General features: G+C 43.4%; 1 protein-coding gene across 1 annotated transcript; it reads left to right on the top strand.

The window, feature by feature from the left end:
• The first annotated feature begins 5,590 nt into the window (after positions 1-5,590).
• On the top strand, positions 5,591-8,492 carry LOC122413396 (protein odd-skipped). Its single transcript, XM_043423713.1, has 2 exons — positions 5,591-6,492; positions 6,665-8,492. Exons 1-2 carry the CDS (start codon positions 5,927-5,929, stop codon positions 6,999-7,001), a joined length of 903 nt encoding a protein of 300 aa, XP_043279648.1. The 5' UTR covers positions 5,591-5,926; the 3' UTR covers positions 7,002-8,492.
• Positions 8,493-21,584: the final 13,092 nt, after the last annotated feature.

The raw sequence follows: 21,584 nt of genomic DNA, 5'->3' as shown, positions 1-21,584 counted from the left end.
AATAACGGGTTATAATTGCGCTAAAAGCCCGGAAACGGGGATGAGGTCGCCAGGGAGCTAGCCAACGCGAACCGAGCCCATTTTGCACATCGACTACACAAATATGGATGTATTTTCGAGAAAGTACAATAAAACTTTTCGCAACGTAGACGCCTCGAGAAGTGCCTCCAATTCAATAGAATTTTCATCGGGATCCTCGTAAGGAATCGAGGAATGCGCTTTGAAAACGAATTTTGCTTTTTGCTACCGCGACGGAAATATTACACTTCGAGGCGCGGCGTTCTCCTACTCGTTTTAAAGCTTAATTGCCGCCAATAAAATTCTCCAATCTTGACCCAATTTTTCGGAGATTCAGGTACGGTGACCTCGAAACACGACGACAAGCGTGTCAAAACATTTTTGCGGAAACGCGAGAGCTTTGTACAAATTGCGGTAAGATGGTAAAACTCACGACTGTACACTCTCGTTTCAGCTGATCCAAAAAATCTCATCGTCATTTTCGAATCTCCCTTTATAAAATATTATTGCTCCTTGCTTCTTTCCAGAACGATCCAAATGTTTTCTCCTCTCGTTGCATGGTTTTCCATTTTCGGGGATCATGTTTGGACACTCATTCCCTAACGACGCTAATTTTTTAATTTTCTATACACGAAAAACATCATTCAGAATTAAGGGACACGTTACTGCAATAAAAACTTAATGAAAAACGTCTTTTGTGATTTTTCCAATGAAAATACACGAAATTGATGAAAAATTGTTCGGTCGCGCGGATCACGAAACGACGTGATCGAGGATGAGAATATTATATTCAACACCAAAAGTTGTTGGATACTTTGGCCACTCTGCAATCGCTGCAGGGTTTTCCCTGATCGGGGCGCAGACTCGAAGATTTTTGAGTGACCGTTTCAACCGCGAATGTAAGTGAATCCTTTGCAAATCCGTAGAGAATACAGATTCGAAGATGATAAAATTTTATTATTGGTTGAAAATCGTTGAAAGCCTAAATATTTATGCGAAGAAAGTGATAAAATGCCATAATAATTTCCTGTTCGAAGATTAATAGACTATAGGAAATAATGGAATTTGAATAGAAAAGTGTTTGAATTTGCGGAAAAATCTGTTGCGAAAACTTAGGCATTAAGAGAAAATCCCAGAATAGGTTTTCCTCTCTTGTCGCGCCGTTATATGCGTATAAGCACAAACTAAACACGGTTAAATCTGCCGAATGTGTCTACGACCTACGTAGACGCGTCGTATTATTTGTGAGTATAGGTCTCGTAAGCAGGAGAGAGGAGAAGTAAGAGAGAGAAAGAGAGAAATAACGCTCTGGACGAGGGGCAACGAGGGGGTCTCGTTTGTCCATATTGTACGGGTTTTTACTTCCCAAAAATCCGTCCAAACAATGGTTTATGCTTTTATGTTTATTATTTTTACGACTTGTGCAGTAGCGAAGGAAGGGATTTTTCGGCAGGATTGCACAGTACGATTTAGCACTTTTACTTTGCCGAGTAATGTTTAACTCATCGACATTGGATTTCAAGTATAATTGAAAAACCGATCGAACGCGAGGAAAAAAAGGATAAAAAGAGCGCGATTGGATTCGGAGAAACTTTTGAAATATTAAAAATCACACAAACTTGAAGCTGTCGTGGCGAAAAAAACGCGTGCGAAAAGACGACTTTTGTTTTACAGCTTTTTACGCCCTTCGCAGGCCCGAGTCAATATCCCGTACTTTTTCTCCCCTTTATACATTTAGGAGAAAAAAGAAACGAACCCTTCATACCTGGATAATAAAAAAATGCCAAAAAATCCGTAAGTCCCAGAGACCTAGTGGAGTCGTTCCTCCGAAAAAACGTTTCTTTTTTATTTCAGGCCTTGTGATGGTCAATAAAAAGATTTGAAAAAACGCTCGTGTGCAAGAATTGGGGGAGGGGGTTAATTTAGAGATCCCTTTTTAACCTGGCTCGTGCAGCGCTCGTGGGTGACTCGCGACGCGACCAAATTCACGTTCTTTACGTTCCGTGGCTCAAAAATTCTTTCGAAAAACTAAATATATTTACAAAATACAATTTATCTTCAATTCCAGCCGCAACGTGACGCATAATTTTCCGTCAATTCAACTTGACACTTTCACCTCAACTTTCGGCATTCGTCGCGTTTGGCAAAGGCCGCGATTATATCGTCAGTGTATAAACTTTAGCTGCTGCGCTTCCGAAAATCCGAAAACACCTTCTCACCAAAGTCAAGATTTTCGTAGTTTCGTACAAAAATAAGTCACGTATACATACAAAAAGTCACAGGATTTGCGATTTACATCCTTCGTGTAAATATGAGATGAATGATCGGGAAACGAGACAATGCTCGACAGAGCCTCTCCTTACGATATGTTTTTCGTGGAACCAAATATGTGTGCGTAAACAAGCGTCTCCCGATGTGTGTATAAATATATGGACTCGTGTGAGCGAGCGACTAAGACAATATTCAATATTTTAAGGACAAATATTCGTCTTTATACACGACTTTCTAAGCTCCTCACGGATCAGGAATTTCCCCGCTGACGATAATTCCCATGAGTGGGCTATCTTCACGCCGAGGATTTCATTAGATTCGTCTTTTATTCCATATTCTACGGGAAAACATAATTGAGAGAATTCTCGACGAAGCGAGCAGTAAATTGAATAAAAATAAACAAACGGTGTTCACAAATTCCGAAGAAATTCGAAACTGCACTAAAATCATGCGCGCAGCATCCCAAGGCAACGCGTGACATTGGAACGGAAAATCGAACGAGAGAAAAAAGTACTCGAGAATGTCGTGAAACGTCGTTTATATTAGTCCGTGAACATAGAAGCTTTACGTTGCCTACTAAAGAAAAAGATAAAAAAAAAGGAGAGGAAGAGTGAAAGAAAAGTCAAGAGAGGCTCGTGAGGAGGCGATTAAGTACCAGAGTTATTTCACGCCGTGCATGGCCCCACTGTGGCCCGGCATAACTGTATACAAACTCTCATATTCGCCTTTCAACGGTTCTCGAATCTTTCAAACTCTTTTGAAGACTCGCTGCCCACGACTTCTCAACTCCAGAAGCATGCCACTTAATATATCCCAAAAAAATAAATACGCATAAAAACTTCGAGCATCTGTAACAGCATGGAAAAACGTGACGTCGACGATTCAAATAAGTTGATTCTTCATCGACACCGTGATCGAAGATATTAATGGAGTGAAGCAAAAAAACATGCTATTTTCAAGCAGCTGTAACGGCCTATAATATTTCAACTTTGGTGCGACTTTGTTGACTACCATCGAGACAGCTGCGAGCTACAGTGTTTCTGTATTTCTTCAAGTTCATTTATTTCATGAGAGTTTTTTAAAACTGAAGTTATAAGTCTACTTTTTCCGTCACAATATTTTTCGCTGAAAAGGTTTAATGAAATCGGTGCAATGCACAGAGAAGGACGCCCGTAGAGTGCTGAAAAATAAGGCTATCTTGAAGAGGCCACTTTTTCTAAGTGCTTGAGTCAACGGCGGATCCAAGCCTAACAATATCCTCCTATCAACGTATACGGACGTGTGTGCACGTCGATGTCGATGTGTTTATGTGTCAACTAGAGAAGAGCGAAGTATGAGCAACGCGTTTATCTTTAGCCAGTCCATCTCTCGCAGGTGACGCGCAGTCTGCCATAAATTCGATAAATAGCTCTTTTTTATGTTCCACCGGTTAACAGTATTCATACATATATATATATATTGAGACTAGTGAACATTCGTGCTTGTGTGATAACGATAAGGATTCGCTGTGCAATAAAATCTTTACGCGAATTTCATGCGAACGTTTAAATTCGCCGAGTAAAATGGCGAGGAAATAATATCGTTGGACGCGACCAGTTCGATGTCTTATGAAATCTTATCGTGATTCCCCAAAGATTCGACTTCGGTGAGTCCGATTTTGAGATCGCCTACATATTTCTGAGCCATTTTTATTCAGACTTTTCACATTTTCGACTGTTTTGGACGATTCCATTTCAAACTCGTGACCAATGAGCTTCATTCGATCATTCGGGATTATCATACTTTTGAAATTTTGATATTAATGGTTTAAAGAGTTTTAGGGAGAGAAGAAAATATTGTTTGGGTTGTATTTTGAGGGTAATTATGAAATGAATATATATTCAGATGCATGAATATATATTCATGGCTGGTCCTTTGACGGTGAAGCAATCTGAATTTTGCGTCTCTCGAATAGCTCGAGGCTGTACGGAGGGTTGGAAAAAGAGGACCCGCTTCGTGAGTTCCCTTTGTCGTGGCCCAACATCCATGCGGAAATGATTTTCCATCGCGCGGAAATGTTGTCTCGCGCTCGAAGGCGGGTGGCATCTCTCGGTTGGCTACCGCAAGGCGCAAGTCCGATGCTCCTCACTGGGGTTGGATTTCGACTCCCCGGAGTTCTTCCATCTCCAAAGCAGATACGATTCCCACCTTCGCGGATCCTCCGAACTAACACTCGCACTAAATATATAAATATTTAAATATAAATTTATAAACCTCCTTCCTTCCTCGCGTCGCCCTCCATTCCAGCAGGCAAGAGGAGCTGCTGATCCAGATTCACTGGAAGTCGACCCGAAACTTTTGCAATCAAGCCAACCTTCCACGCTTTTCGATTCGTATGCAGCATACCCTGCTGCGCAAAGAAGACGCGAATTTACTTTTTTCCATTTTTTTCTTCATTCAACGAAAAGCACTTGAAATATAACGGATTTTCTGATCGACCATTTTTTAAATCTTTCAATATCCTTCTTGTTATTTATATGTATTTCATTCCTTAATATAATTTACGGTAGTGGACTGAGTCAAAAAAATTTCTCCATAAACGAAATGACGTTCGACTCATCGAAAATATCGTCCATATTAAATATATTCACCTTATTTACCTCCAACTGTTGAATGCTCGGATTTTCAAGATGCCAGCATTAAAAAGACATTTGAATCCAGCACGATCTTTATGGTCACGACCCCTAAATGAGATTGAATTCGGTGAAAAAAATGTTGTTCTTCGCAGTCGATAAATGATTGAAAAAATGATAAAACATTGGTACGATTGTAGAAAATTGGAAGGATGATCGCCATCGCGCGGAGTTGATACGGAGACGATGCGAGAGAATAATGGCGATTCGCGGTAGGGGTCGATATCCGTTGAAGCAGGGTAGCAGAGAAGATGCGCAGTGGATGGTTAAGATGAGTATATTTGTGGTGGAGGATAAATGAGTGAGAGAGAAGAGCTGGGGTATAAAGCGAGGGGAGCGAAGCGGTGGATGGGTTCTTGAAGGGGGTAGTAAAATAGCGAGGGAGCCGTGAGGACAAAACATTTGCGAGAGACGAGAACGGAGCTGCTGCTTGGATTCGAAGGCTCCGCCCAACGTCGGGGCTGCTGCCAACCGGGAGTCAAACTCGCGAACGAGTGGGAGGAGCTACGAATAAATGGTTCGTCGATGTGGAGTTTCGTGAGCGTGTGTACGCGTCCGTTTCTCGTATCCCCGGCGCGTTTCTGCTCGGAGCCCAGGTTTTAAGGCGCGTAGGCTAAAAGTAAGAAAAGCCTTCGCCCGCTCTCGCTCGAGTCTCGTTGCTCTCAGTATCGCTCTGAACGTCGAGGAGACGGTTCCAAAGTTGTTTTCTTTTTTTTTTGCTCTCGGATTTACTCGTGCTCGCTATTTGAGAAAGCTCGTTGCAGGGTGCGCGATTTAGAAGCGTGTGCTGTGATTTTCAATACACTTTATTCCTCACCCTCATGGGGTATCGTGTCGAGTGAGTGTTTCGAGGTGAGCCGAACTAACTTTAAGTGTGTCTCCGTCAGTCAATCGGAAAGGACAGTTGGATTCGCGAGGATTGAGCTTCCATTCGAAGCGTTGTTAATATTTCAAGTGACGGCAAAATGATGACGATGGCATCGAAGGTGGAACTTTTGACACCGCCGCACACACCACCTTCGGCTTCTACCTACGATCGAACGCGCTTGCAACCATACGACGTTCATGTCAACAGCCTACCGACCTCCCGGTGGATCAGGACTCATCATCAACATCATCATCATCAGCAACAACATCCACCTCCCCCTCAAAGTCAACATTCAACCGTGACCAGTTCGGGAGGTTATCACGCCGCCATCCTCGATCATTGGATAAGAAGCGCCGCGATCCTTGCTGCCAGGGGCTGCTGCCCTCAACAGGCTGCTCCGCCAACCTCTCAACATCATCCACCCCCCAGGAATCATCCTTACAACCACTCTGGACTCGCTGTACCGCCACCATCCTCCTTCCTCACTCGAAGGTTGCCCGGACAAAGACCCAAGAAACAATTCATCTGCAAATTTTGCAATCGACAATTCACCAAATCTTATAATCTACTCATTCACGAAAGAACTCACACCGACGAGCGGCCTTACTCTTGCGACATCTGCGGCAAAGCTTTTCGGCGTCAGGATCACCTCAGGGATCATCGGTAAGTTACCTTTTCTTGTATCTTGGTTTTTTAAAAAAGCCCTTTTTTTGTCATTTTTGGAATAATTTATTTGGAATATTTTCATACTGCGCTACCCTCGTGAAAGGGCGCCCAGTTTTTATTTCTCAATTCTCCTTTTCTCGACTAATTCTATCGTTTTCTGCGTTTCTAGGTACATTCACAGCAAGGAGAAACCCTTCAAGTGTAACGAGTGCGGCAAGGGTTTCTGTCAGAGTCGTACTTTGGCGGTGCACAAGGTTCTCCACATGGAAGAATCGCCCCACAAGTGTCCGATATGCGCGAGGAGTTTCAACCAACGGAGCAATCTCAAGACTCATTTATTGACGCACACCGAGATCCCTCAGGACTTGAGTGTCGAGAGCCAACAGTCGAATTCTCCGCAGGAAGTAACGAGACGAGAAGCATCCACGGAGCTCGTAGTCAACGATGAGAAAACCGCCAAAGTTACGAAACGAGGCTTTACCATTGCAGAGATCATGAGACCTTAGAGAAGCATGTTCTCATGACGTAACCCCATCGTTTTCTGTATCAACGAAAAACTATTGCAGAGCCAGATTACGAAATGTATCATAATTTCCCAAAAGAGAGCAATTTTACAAAAGAAAGCATATTGTTTCCAAGATACTTATATAAACAAGCGTCGGTATCCAAAAGTTTGTTATTGCCATTTTCCCGTTCGTTGCTCCGGGAAAAGAAGAAAAAATCGAAGAGTTGACAGGAGTCGAGGGTGGCGGGGGGGATTATAAAGATATGTTGAAAAGACTGGAATATCCGGACTCGAAGGGTTTCTCGTAATTTACCAGGCGGATATCTCAACTTTGAAAAGTAAGGATACTCCGATCAGATAAGAGAACGGGGGAGCTCTTCCCGCCTCTCAATTTCTCGCTTCCCCTTTTGTATTTTTTTGGTTGTTTTAGCCCAGTCCTCTCGTCCATGTTTAAGTTTCTTCGTCCGAGTCTCTTCTCGAATCTCTCTCGGTCTCTTTTCTTCTCTCACCTCGCCTCGTTTTCACACCAATTTAACCATTTCAACCACGCGACTTGTCTCGTTTTTCCAGTGACCTGTAAATATGGTCCCTCTTCGAGGACCTCGCCTCGAATGTCCTGCTTGGACCACCCACGCGCAAATTCAATCCTCTTTGCGTTGTACATAGATATCAAGAACGGCATAAATCTCGAAAAGTTATTTCACTCTCTTCCAACCCTCTCTGATCTTTCGTCCTTGTTTCTCTCCCTCCTGACTTATTCAGACGCCTCCTTGCTGGGGCTCCGCGTTATCGCGAGGACCCGCGTTACCACTTATTCCGAATCGATGTAAATAGCTTAGTAAATGTACCATAGTTTTATCAATGTACATATATCATTAGTATAAATATATATATATATTAAATGTATAAAAATATGAGGAATTGTAACGTAAGTTGAAGCGTTAGCGGTTGTGTGCGATAGTGTGCGCAGAGATGAGCATCAATCGAAGGGGAAAGAACCGAATGACTGTAAAAAAAAAAAGGTTCCTTCTCGGTGCAATTGACAAAGGCGAAAAAATCTTGCATTTTATTCTCCTGAAAAATGAACTCGGTATCATTGGTCGACGAATGATCTCACGGTTGTTTCATCGTTATAATGTTACGAACGATGCGCATCTCTGATAGCGAGGGGACTTGATCGTTTTTTATAGACTTTTTCTTCGTTGTTTACTTATGAATAATAATTGTCTCTGTTGTCATCGTTGTAGCGTCTACAGTACCTAAGCTGTTACCAATTATTGCAAACGTGCAAATCAACGATACCAAATGAACGAAAGATAAAGATACTTATGAGAGGACACATCGTAGCGAGCTATTCGAACGAACGGAAGTGCTTAACTTATATCGTCCTAGTCGATCCTGTATTATTGAAAGATTTATTATCATTATTATTATTGACTGGGATTCAAAGAGGAACAAAATGCTGTAATAAACACATATCTGTAATAACCGAGCTAACGTTTTGTTTTCATTCGAAACTTGCATGTTTTTCCCTCCCGAAAAAAACATTAAATTTTTCCATTTCTGATAGAATTATGATTTTTTCATAATTCATATGATATACGGCCATAATAAAAAAATTGTGTATTTCAATAACTTTGACGATGATGATTTGTCTGGCAGTTGAACGAGAAATAATTTTGCTAGGAATCCTTGAAACCTTTTTTCGGATGCCATGTATTTTCCAATGGCATAAACGCTTTAGTGCTTTTTTCTTTTGAAAACGATTGTTTGGAGGACGAGTAAGAGACGGAGGCAGAGTGAGAACGAGAAAAACAGAAAGAGAGTCAGGTCTGTTCTTTGTCAAAAGAAACGAATAGGAATTCTCGTGCTGCGTTGGCACTGCTTGCACGACGTCGACTTCCCGCTGTTCGGGCGGGTCATCAGGTTGACCCGGTACACGGTCAATTGTGTTAGCACACAATATATAATTTTACCGCTCACAATGGCCCTCTGTGTGTGAGAGAGAAGGAGACGGAGATTTTAAAAAGCCTCCTCGTAGGAATGAACACACTCGTTTTTAACCACCCTGGCCTCCTATTCCCAACGACATCGATTAATTTTCGAGCCTTTTCCATAACGGTCTGCAATGATTACCGTTTCTCCAACAGCTTTGAGCATTTTCCGTGCATTTTTACACTCTAAATGTGACCGAAATCGCTATTTTCAGTGCTGCTATCTTCCTCCAATGTCAATTTCATATTATGCAGAAAAAAATGCTTTTCGATACGTTTGAAGAAACGTAAAAGTGTTAACAATCGTGTAACCGTTGTTTTTATAGTATTTCGAGTAGCATTCTAATATGAAAATGGCCTCTGTGACGAGGCGACTGTGCTCGAAACGGAGTTGGATTATTCCGTTCACCTTATTCAATAGCTTAATAAAAAAAAATCTTCATTATCGCGAATCGAATCTTTTATATATTATATCCAGTCACCATTGCTGCTAAAGGTCACGTGTAGAAAGCGAAAAAAATAAAGAAGCATTGAAAAATGAGAAATAATATGTGTGCAGGCTCCAAGTGCGATAATCACGATTGTTTAGAATCGTTTGAGGCTACGTACGGACGAGTGACAGTTACGTTTAAACATTTAAACGAGCTATACGAGAGGACGATCATTCGAGGCTCCGATTCGTTCGTATGTAAATGTGGGTGGAGCTTGCGGTTTATTAAAACTGTGCGGTGGCTACAACTGTGCTAGAAGCTACAATCCACGAGGCGCTTATTGCGCGAGAATAAAATCATACAAACCGTTGATTCGTTGAAGCAATATATTTGACAAAATCGAAATGAAAAACTCAACGTCGGTATATGCGAGAAGATTTTTTTTTATTAATTCCTGTTCACCCAATGATATAAATCGCCTCGAACGAATGTCAAGACACATCTCATCGCCCCGAGCTTCAATTTTCATTTTTTCAAAACTGTTTTTCCATTCGTTTGCTCTTTTTGTTAATTTTTTTTTCTTTTTCATTGGAATTTCGAATAGCTGGCGCGGTGAACATTATGACGCTCTGGGAACCACAGGTAGCAGAGGATCGTTCCGCAGTTATGCCTACCCCTTTTCGAGAGAGGGACGCCAAACGATTTAATTACAATAATCAGAACCCAGGCTGAGTTTGTAGCTGGGTAAAAAAGGGAGAGAAAAAAATTGGTAAAAAAGTAAGAACGATGCTAATCGCTTCCTAATTCCGTGCGAGCAGTCTGGAGACAATGAAAATATGTATTTATTTGTTGAGTATAGTGTCTACAGGACTGTCCCTTGGACGCCTTCATTTCGAGCGTTAAGCAGACCGATGGTTTCCCTTTTGTTCGGCTCTTCGGACGTCGCTGTTTCTTTCGGTGCAAAAAAACGATCATCACCCGAGACTTCCATTCACACGTACATTTCATGCAGCAATGTTTCGACGATTTTGAGTTCTATGCACATTCTTAGATGGTGGAAAAATATATTTTTTCGAATACTCTTTTGTCTCCTCGTTCGTAATGAGTTTAGTCCAGATTTACTGAACTTTATTCCCGCCATTGAGCCGCTTCCATTTCTTCAAAGAGGTATCAACTTTAGCCCCAATAAAGTTGCGACCCCCCTGCTCCGTCAGACTCCTTTTTCTTTTTTTTCGTATCATTTCCTCCTACTATATTTGTAAAAGAAACGTGTATGAATAATGAAGTGCCGTAAAACCACAGCTTTTACTGTTCAGGACCCCTTGCGATTTCACAACGTTTTTTTATTCAAATACGTTATTGGGGTGTCGTTCAGAATTTTTCCACGTGCACATTGAAGGATCAAACGTGACCGAATGGAAAGCACCCCAGAAACCAATAGTCGAACCGTACTTTGAGGCTTCCTCGAAATGAATTTTCGTTTCGTTCATCGATGTTTAACAAAAAAAAAACCAAAATCCGAGCACTGAACGATTACGATTTTTTCTAAAACTCGAGCCTTTGTTTATTCATTGATTTTCACAAAAAGCACTTAACAATTTGAATTAATGAAAAAAGCGTACTCAAGAAAATCGAATAAAAATACAATCTTTTTGAAACTGCTACCCTCCGAGGTTTGCGAAATGTGCAAAAGTCATTTTGGGTGTTAAGGAAGACGATAATCACTTTGAATCTCGGTATAATAGGAGGGACGGCTTGGGGGGAGGGGGGGGGGGAAGATATGTTTTGAGTAGGAAAGACGAGGGGTCTCGAATTAGCAGCGTACCTGTGCTACTTTAGGCGGCTGACATGTGTGAAATCCGGATTAATGGGACCTGAGTCCCAGGTTCTCAGGCTGCAAGGGGAGACAAAGATCATTTCACACCCGTACAACAATGAGGGACAAAAAATATTGCTCGGCTGCTCTTTCAGATATTGCAGTTTCGTTTGATCTTTTATTGCTATTTCGTTTTTTTTTTCTTTTCAGGCACGAATGAAAAACACCGTATTGGAAGGTTAATTAATAAGAGCCAAAAAATCTTATTTTCCATCGGGAACTCGTTTTCAGCTGGAATGTAACATTGAAATAAGTTAGGAAAATCCATGAATGCGGTTAACTTCTCAATTTTCATTGGTAATACGAAAACGATATTTATTCGTTGATCGAACTGTACATAAGTTGATTAGCCAAAGATTTCTTCAGCCAATAAAAAGAAAAGGAACACGAGTATAAAGTTAAATGCCGATGAAAAATTTCGTCTAATTCGTTGCTGTGATTTTCACCGTACATTTTCAAACGTAATTCTTGGACGAGGAGCCAAGGCAGCGGGGAAGTTCGCGGGTGGTGGTTGTGTGGGAAGCAACGAGAAAGAATGTCCTGAGGGAGGAGCGGGGGACAAAATTCAGCCGGGCAAGAAAGTCCCATTGAATTGGCGTCCTAAAACTTTAACCACAGACATAAGCTCTCTCCTCTGTTCGTTTTTTCACTCTCTCCCTTTGCCGCGCGTGTAAGGGCAATGAGACGGAGAGGCTCTTCTTCTCATGGTTTAGATTGTAGCGAGAGCTCCGTCTTGGCAAAAATAAGAAGAGTGCGAGAGAGAGAAAAAAAAATAAGAACGAAAAGGAGGGAGAAGCCGAAAAAAGGTAGAGATATAAATGTGAGTGTGCGCGTACGTGTGCGTTCGTGTGTACCCTCTCATTAGGGCGTGGGCCTTATCTAAAGGGTCACCGGGCGTCCACGACCTCGGGACCTGGGTCCCACAGAAACTGCCAGGAGGTCGAAATTCCAGGAGTTGCTGGCCCATCAGCCCAACCGCGCACAAACCCCATACGCCCACTGCTTCGCGGACACCCCCGTTTTATTTGTATACTTTTTTATTCTTTTGACTTTATACTTTTTTTGGCCAACTATAATTCAAAAACCAAAAAACGGCCTGCCGGTTATTCCAATCTTCGTCGGTACTCTTCATATTCGTTATCGCGGACGGAATATTACCAAAAATTACACTTTTCCTTATATAGAAATTTCTACTTTTCATCTATTTTCATACAGCTACAAAAAGATACTGAGGATAAAGTAAATTCGAGTTTGTGGGCAAACCGTTCCTTATCGTACACACCACTTTTTCTACGAGGAAGGTTGGCAAACAAATTTAATAAACTTACTGCGAGACGACACGGAAAACGAATGGGGCGCGTTCGTCTCGATAAATATCGAAAAGTACACAAAGCTTTTCTTACCACCTGATGATTTACCTGGCATCGCTCGTTTTTTTTCTTCTTTTTTTTTCGAAACTAACGAAACTAACGAAACTAAATTGAGGCGTTATCACTAAATAAATAATGTATTTTGTGGATGAAGCGCGCGATATCCTGAGATTATTTCATCGAATGAATTTGCAGTTGTTAGTTATTAAAATAGTGGAAACATTTACTGTTTCTCGTTGACTAAAAAAAAAACCCCATAAACGGGAAGGATTAAGGAATAAAATGGGATGAGAAAAGGGGGAAATTTGAATGAAAATCGAAGTGATTGGATGGAAATCGGGGCTGCACGGATTCTCGCAAAGTGTCGTGGCAAAATGGGTCGAGTAAAGTTTTGCGAATTCGTAGGCGGATTTGTAATGGTGAAAGTGGGAGATGGGTTAGCGGTGAAGGAAGAAAAAAAGTGGTGTGGAACTGTTGGTAATAGCCGACGGGCTCGTGGCCTGTGGTTAGGGCGGTCCTCGGGCATTTTTTGTTACCGGCAATTAGGTAAACGTCCGCGTTCACCGATGTGTTTCACATTGTAGACACATTTTCTACTCTCTTTCGTCTCAGTTCGCCTTTTTCGATTTGAGAATAGCTATTATTTAGTAGTGTAGTTTAAAGTCGACTGAAAAAGCCGAATGTCGAAATTTAGAAGCATCAGACAGAGAGAATAAAAAGATAGAGACGGAGAAAGGGTTGCGAAGATACATTTTTTTCTACGGTCGCGACGGTCAAGCTTGCCCTTTTCTCTCGGTTATCCTCACTTTTTTAAACGCCGCTAATTCCTAGTTAACTCGGAAGCAGCGGCGCCCATAACATCCACCACCGCGCCTCCTTTCCCATACGCGCAATCTTTCATTTAATGATTGGTCTCTTTTCAAAAAATTTCATTAAGAATGCACTTTTTAATGTTTATCCCTTTTACCTGAATTCCTACGCGGAATCTCAAATTCTCTTTCCTTTTCAACTCAAACTTCCATTTTAAGGCAACTTATAGTATATGTCTTTGATTTCTTTTCACGTCATTTCGAGTCACTAGCAATTTGCTGTTGTGTCATTTACAAATATAGGGATCGAAAAAGACCACGGGTCAAATACAACTCCGCTTCTTTTTTTCAAGCCTTCAAGAAAATTCCTCGCATTTTTGTCATTTTCCTAGATCGAAAGAGAAGTTGAGAAAACGCTTGCGTGTGCGCAAAGTGGTTTTCAATTTTTTACCTTCCTCCGATTCGGAAGAATAATTTTGCACAAGGGGTAGCGCGCAGGAATGTTAAGGGATGAAAGTAGAAATATTCGTTACCGAGGATTGGTAATCTTGGGTATTGCCGACGGCGTTTTCCCTCGGTATGGGTCAACAGTGAGGTCGCAAAACGTCACACGCAAAAGGATTTCAGGTAGTCTCTGTCGAGGACCGAATTTTCCTATTGTTGAGTTCGAACCTCGCTTCGAAACATCACCGACCAAATTCAAGCGTCGCTCTCCCACGTTCGAGGAACTTTTCTCATCCGCCAGATGCTGCCATCTGTCGACGATGCGGACGACTCGCGAAACACCGAATAATCAAGATTTCGAATCATCTCTCGAGCTGAAAATTTCCAATCGATCAAAATGACAAAAAAATGTATCTTTTCATATTTTTTTCTCTCATAACGTTTCACAAGACAGAGGAAATTCATCCAAAGCAGTGAAAAATGAATTCTTTGTACCTACCAGAATTTCCTTCGTGAGCACGACATTGAATTTCCAAATATTACGGTTAAAGAGAAATTAAATTTTTTTCAAACACCAAACAAAATGAGCTGGAGGTTCCAGATTCGCGATTTTTCTCGCGAGCGCACAAAACTAATGACTCAAACGACGTCGGATGTCACGATTGTATAAATGACGACTGAACCGCGACTCGAGTTGCGGGATCGAGAAAACTAATGGCCGTGAAGATGCTTAGACCGTGTATTTCCCGTTGCTGCGTTATTACTTCCGTTTTAGTTGCCTATTCGAGCTGGTTCAACGGTTCTGTAATCGATGATTCCTACAAATGAGAACTAATCGATAATTTGTTGTCGACGCGAACCGTCGGACAGGATAGAATGGTTAGAACTCCGGAGCATGAATTTCCCATAAAATCGATATGAAAGTGCGTGTGGCCAAAACACGAATGAAAAGAAGAGGAAGAAGAAGAAGAAGAATCACTTGAAAATAGAAATCGGAGGCTCCCACATGAATTCCAGAGCGATTTACTGCCCGAAAGCCACACTCTTCGCGCCATTTTAGTTCATCTGAAATTGATTATTACCAGTGCGGGATACAAGTAACGATCCATTACAACCGGACTAACTGACGTTTGCTGTCTCGAGGCTACGATGAGTTACGATGCAATAATACTACGTGCGGTGTGTATTCTCGCCGGCGAATGGTGCAACGATTATCGACGTTACTTTCTTATTCCCCGAACAAAACTGCTCGCTAAATTATTCGTCTAATCGTTTCTGCCAACGATTTCACGATAATGAGTTTGCACTACCAGCAATTACTGAACAAACTTAAAACGCCAAAAAAGTAGATTACTTCATTAGCGCAACAACCACCATATTCCACGCGAACAGCTTTTCTTAATTAGCCGATGGAAACGGAGCGAAGTGGGATGCAAAACCTCGCAGAATATAGCGTGAGCCATGCAATCGTTGAGTAAAGTGACAGCCCCTTCGGGGGCTTCGCGTTCGTCTTTCTCAAAATCCAAAAAAAGTCATTTTAAACGATGAAAAAGTGAAAAGTTGATGCGAAGGTGGTAAAATTAGGGAAATATAAAAAGCGCCAACGGAATCCCTGGTGGATATCGCGATCATTAAGGCAGATGGTTAAAAGGGCAGTATATAGTCATTTGAAGTAAGAACGAGGCGTTCTCCTGTTGGACATCGTGTGAATCCCTTGTGTTAAGTCCGGGAGGGTGGGAAGAGAAGCGCGCGAAGGAAAAAGCGACGAGCAACATATATACTACACATCGTATATTTCTCGGTTCACCCTCCCTCTCGCCCTACCTGAGCGCGGTGTACCCTCTGCCCCTCTGTGCCGCCACCGGACCAATGCCTCGAGAATCTCGATGCCCTGAAGGCACGCGCACGCTAGCCACGGGGGATCCCCCTACATCTTGGAAAAAAAGGGAGTTGGAGCGCGCGCTGCGCTCTTACAGCATTGAACAGCATACACAACACACGGACGCACACACACACGCACACACACACGCACGGACTTGCGGCTCGGTATATGCATTTTTTAACTCTTTCCGACTCTCTTGTACGCTTCGAGTGAAGGAGAGAAGGCGAGGGAGAAAAAAGAGCCCTTTGCTCGAGAGGATGCCCGTTACGAGACGTTCCCTTGTATCCATACGTCATAATTCATCGTTGGCTCTCTCACGATCATACAAGGCATATACACATGTATATATGCGAGCAGTACACATCGCTGTATCCATCCGAATATATGTTTATATACGAGAAGCGGTAAGTTGGCCCTCTCGTATGTGCTGCTGTATATAACGCCTGGGCACACGCTAAGGTAACTAGTAAACGGAAATAACGACTTCATGCTAGGAGATATGTTGTCCGCGGGAAGGAGATATCATGGTGCTAATGTCCTGATAACGTTCAAACAATTTTCCTGCGAGTTTTGACCCGCGAGGGGGAGGGTAATGGAAAACGAATATAGAGTCTCGCGGAGGCTCGGAAGGGCGAAAACGAGTGAACGAATGCAAAAGTTTGTGATTAAATTGTGTAATTGGACGAAGAACTGATTTTCGTAGGAAGGAAGCGATAGGAAGAGACTTCGCCTGAACGTACTGATTTTAACGAAGCGTCGTGTCGTATAACTCTCGTTTCAACGCGGCGGTCCTTTCGAATCGTAAAACCCGCGGTGCGGAGCCCTAAATAAACGGAGTTCAAAGAAAATAGGATAAAAAATAATAGAATGCACAAAACAGTAATCACTCGTCGTTCGGGCGCGCTTGCACGTACGGCAAAACTTTCGTAATGAAAGGGTTGAACGCAGCCGCTCGGCAAAGACGCGACGACCCCTGATGTAAGGAGGATCGAAGAGGACGGAGAAATGGTCGTGGGTGAAGGAAAAAGAGCGGAGGGCCGGGGGAGAAAAACGACGAATGCGTGGGTGTGGGTAGGTTTGAGAACGCGTACCATTTTTGGCAGAGCGAGAGAGAAAGAGATGGGAGCATGCGCGCTTCTACGTCGGTTGCTCCTGATGCTGCTTTTGATGCCGCGGTCTTCTTACGAGGTCGAGGATGAAGAAAGAGCAAGAGGAAGGACGGAAGGGAGGGAAGAAGGGGTTAGTTGGGCGCGTGGGGCCACGCGCGTTCCCACGGTTTCGCGAGCCATATCGCCGCTCCGATGCACCACCGAACACAACCTTTTCCCTTTCGCGTTCTTTCGATATGCTCTCCGCGTTCTTCTCCGCTCTTCCAGCAAACCGCGTTCCTCGTCCCCACCCCTCGCCGTCGTTCCAATCGGACCGACGCCCCCGACCTTCCTGTGCGCCCCCCTCGAATCCTTCCACTGGAATGTATAGATATAGGCGACATCGCGAATCAACCTTCTGCCTGCTTCTAGATCATCTTCTCGCATTGAGTTATTTTCATTTTATACGTCCACTTTCTGCCAGGAAGTTCAGTCGCAAACTGTTCTCCGGACTTCCATCGGTCTGCGCTTCTTCCAAGATTTCATGAATATCCAAAAAAAAAAAAAGCTTCGCTACAGTGCTCTTCGCTGCTAATGATAAAAAAAAAAAACATGCCTCCGCAGAAATGGGCTCCGTTTCTTTGTCCGCCGGTAAAGCGATCGAAGTGAATTGGACTGCATCGCAACTTGGAGAAAACCGTTCTTCGCTCGAAGCACGATTTCGATTGACTCCGAATTCGTTGACTCAGTTGCGGATGACGAGGCAAATGTTTCGCAAGTTTCCTTAATTACGCATCACATATTTTCAGTGATAAAGAGAACAAAACGGACCGATGTAAGCTCGAAAACTCAGCTTTGTCCTCGTGTTCCCTTCAGCATCTTTTTCTCTTCAACATCATTCTTTTTGTCCGGCTTGTTCCGCAGCGAGGCTCGGGCGCGCGGTTGGCGGCGCTGATGACCTTTGACCCCCCATTACCCGGTACCGGGACTCTCTCGACGGACGCGACTCCTACGGATACATAAATATACCCAAGGCAAGCTGCTGGGGCCAGCTCGAGCTTCGCTTCGCCCCCGCCCGTGAAGGATCGCGCGCCCTTCTCGAGAAACGCTTTTACAGCGTATAGCGGGGATCAATAGCGTCTGTTCGCGGGTGAGAGAAAGACCGAGGTGAGCTTATCGCATTCTGTACCTCGCGAACCGATGCTCGGGTGCATTTAGGCTTCGTTCATACAGACTCAGCCAAAAGTCAAACTTCAAATTAACGGGCTAAATAAATTGAGCAATCGTGGAAATTCCTCGCTCATTCATCGATCTTTCATGAAATATTTATTAATTAGTAACCGACATTCCGTGGCACACCGTGCAGAAGGGGGAATAAGGAGAATAAGGGAATAAGGGAATAAAAAGGTCGAAATCCAACATTTCATTGGCAGCTGAGTGCGGTCTTTAAAACAACCTGTACACAAAGTTCATAAGCAGTAAGAAATAAGAGTGGCTATGAGAGAGACTCTCTTGAAGTTGTTGCACAGCTCATCACTCGATGCACCCGATGTACGAGGCCCACTCTTTGAGCCCTCGAGGGGCTTACCGGGCCTCAAGTTTCTGGTCTACATCCATCTCTACCTAGCCTTCTATGCCTTCATCTACTTCTCTTTCTCAGGCTCTCACCGTCCAAGTCTTTCATTTTATCCGCAGCGAGCGAGAGGCGTGAGATTGTTGGACCCCGCTAGGATGTATGCACATACCCTTGAACGGAGAGGGTGCTCATGACTCACTCACGAAGCTGGAAAGTTCCAGCGATGACAGCCAATTAAGCAACGCAATGCTGATGAAGCATTTCTTTCCAACTTTCTTGGCCGTTGACTCTTCATCTCGGCTGAACAATTGTACTTTTTCCTTTATTTATAGATCGTACGAATATCCAAGGTTCGCCATGCTCACATTATCTGAATACGCGATGATATGTCTTCCGAATAAAAAAGTTTTTATGCCTCGCGTCCGCCGGCGAGAGAAGAAATAAGTTCTGGGACCTCGTCAGACTTCGCACGATGCTCATTGATCAAGGAAGCTCCATTTCTCCCGGGTTATTTTAATCTTCACGGTTGGCAACTGGACTAACGAACTTGGTCCACCAAAAGTTGATCCGCTCAGCACTGTCACAATCACCCAAATAAGGTCCAACAAACTTTTACTTGGGGTAATAACAGCCTTTTTTCATTAACTCAAATGCTACGTGATAGAATAAAGCCGACCTTCTGAAATTGCTTCTGGAAAATGACATGAAGCCTTGTCCACTATGATTTTAGGATAGTATAGCAGCAAACTACACGTTGCAAGAGGGTTGCAGGCTCTTGGCGCAAGTTTCGTTCCCGAGACAAAGTAACCCGTACGTCGTTAGGGCAGCATAATGGTGACTGGATGGTTTCTCATTCGGTTTCACGGAAGAGGAGCGTTACCGGAGCTGATCTCTTGACGGGAGCAAATTCCTTGGAGGCTCCTGAGACGAGTCGTTTGTTCGCTTCAAACTGGGTTGTTCGCTGCGCGGTTGGTACTTAGCTGAACTGGAAAAGTATAACAAGAGGAAAAAGGAGAATAAGATAAAAAGCGGAGGAGCGAAGGAGAAAGAGAGAGAGAGAGAGAGAGAGAGAGATTGGGCTACGAGGCGTTCTCAGCGGTGGACGAAGGGACCAAAGGGCGTTTCTTTTTTCGTTTCTTTTGGCGAACGATTAAGGGTTTCACGTCGAGAAAGGTGAAACTGTTGCTGCTGGGGCAGAAGCACCGCCGGCGAGTTTTGTGAGCTGATACTCACGCACTCATCCACCGAGCTTCTTCGTCAGTCCTCCAAAGTCCTGAAAGACCGACAGTGTTGGTGCGCGCATGTGAGGGAATATATTTATATAGATCCGCGAAGCGGCGCCTGCTCGGGGCCGCGCATTCGGTTCGTCCCAGCACCGGTCGTGAACCATATCTGCCACTCATTCCCAGGAGCAAACGGAACACCAAACACCGAGAGAAACAACGCCGGAAGAAATCCTCGGAGAGATAAACATAGCAGAACAAGAGCCAAGTTAACCGAGGTCACTCAGAGTTCTTCCATCATCTCATGGGAGGACCCCCGGGCGCCGGGACTCGCAGCTACCATCCCAGTCCCAAGGCATCCACCAAAAAAACCGTTTTACCCAAGTTTATACTCCGTCAATGCCCTAGGCCCCGAAACACCAGTGCACCAGAGTGTATTGAACCCTGAGGGCGGTTTACTTCCACTGCTTTTTCTTCGGCCTTTATTTTTATGGTTGCGGTCTTGTGTGCTGCTGGTCCGAGGCCTTTCGACTTTTCGACTCTGCGAGTATATCTTCGACGAAATTCACACTTTCCATCGCACAACCCTGACAATTTGATGGATCAATTTCTTCGGGAATTTTTAATTACAAGGATTCTGTGGGTGTCAAATTAACTTGTTGTAATAATTCCAAGATACTCGAATAAAGAATGTGAATACTTGAAAATCAATTTTCCGACAAAAATCTCGTAAAGATGCCAGCCACCGAGTAATAATTCCTTCATATTCCGAATGAAACGTTCTACGAGCTTTCGCCCGTTCACCAGCGCACCGTTCCCAAGATCATTCGAGCAATTATACATGCGAGCCCATGTGAAACTTCTCTTTGAACTGAAAAAAGATATTATTGTTCGACCCCCTTGTGGTTTTCAAAGCCAAGGATATATGGACTGGGTATAAAGCATATATTTAAATTCCGCCCGTTCTTATATCCCGATTAACGTGAAAATACGGCTTTTGCTGGGCAGCTGAGAGCGAAGGGAAAAGAACCGAGTGGTGGAATTTCTGGTATCGTACATGGTCGTAAAAGCTCGAAGGAAACGAGCGTGTGGCTGTGCATTCAACTCGGACTTGGAAACTCTTTTTCTCCTCGTGCTTTCTCTCTTCCTCACCGTCGTTCCGTCTTACCATCTCCGTCGTATCTCGGCTTTAAGTGGATCCAGAGGTAGGTTATAGTATGGAAAGCCCCTTTCGTCTCAGTGGTTTAATAACGACGAGCGAAAATGTTATTAGCCACAGCACGTACTTCTTCTTTCTCTTTTTCTTGATTCCGTTTTCCCGTCTCTTTCTCTCTTTCTCTCATTTCTCTCTATCGCTCTCTCGCCCCTTTCTCGAAGCTCCGTATAGTTGCGGAGGAGTCACGAGCGGCTGTACAAAGCTGTGTGTTTGTGCTCCTGTTGCTTGAGAGCACGGGATCTTCGTATGTGCAACGAGATAATTAACGCATCAACTTGTGAACGTGTACTCCTTATCGAGAAATGAAGAGAGAGAGAGAGAGAGAGCGAATGAGTTTCATGCCGCTTAATTATGTACACGACTTGTCGCTACTACCAGCTATCCCGTCGTCGTCGTCGTCGTCGTCGTCGTCGTCGTCCCGCCTCGTCAGGAATTAGCTAAATATAGATATATACGAAGCGTCCATTGCGGAGATTTTTTATTCATATAGCTGTATCGTTGAATTACTAATGAAATTGCTAATTGGGATGAATTAACGGCAGTAAGCCTGAAATCAGTGCTAATATGGCTGCCATAACGTTTGAATTTTTTGACAGTACCTTTAAAAATGTCAAATTATTAGAGGCGTTAATTCCACATTTTGCATAAGTTTCTCCATCTTTGCTTTCCAGTTGT

The sequence above is a fragment of the Venturia canescens genome, chromosome 7 (assembly GCF_019457755.1).
Source record: "Venturia canescens isolate UGA chromosome 7, ASM1945775v1, whole genome shotgun sequence".
NCBI classification, from domain to species: Eukaryota; Metazoa; Arthropoda; class Insecta; order Hymenoptera; family Ichneumonidae; genus Venturia; species Venturia canescens.
This window is presented reverse-complemented; position numbering and strand designations above follow the sequence as displayed.

What these genes read in the sequence shown, in the direction of transcription:
- LOC122413396 (XM_043423713.1), top strand. Translation starts at nt 5,927, where the DNA reads ATGATGACGATGGCATCGAAGGTGGAACTTTTGACACCGCCGCACACA. An exon ending in GATCACCTCAGGGATCATCG is followed by an intron (nt 6,493 to 6,664) that starts GTAAGTTACCTT and finishes CTGCGTTTCTAG; the next exon opens with GTACATTCACAGCAAGGAGA.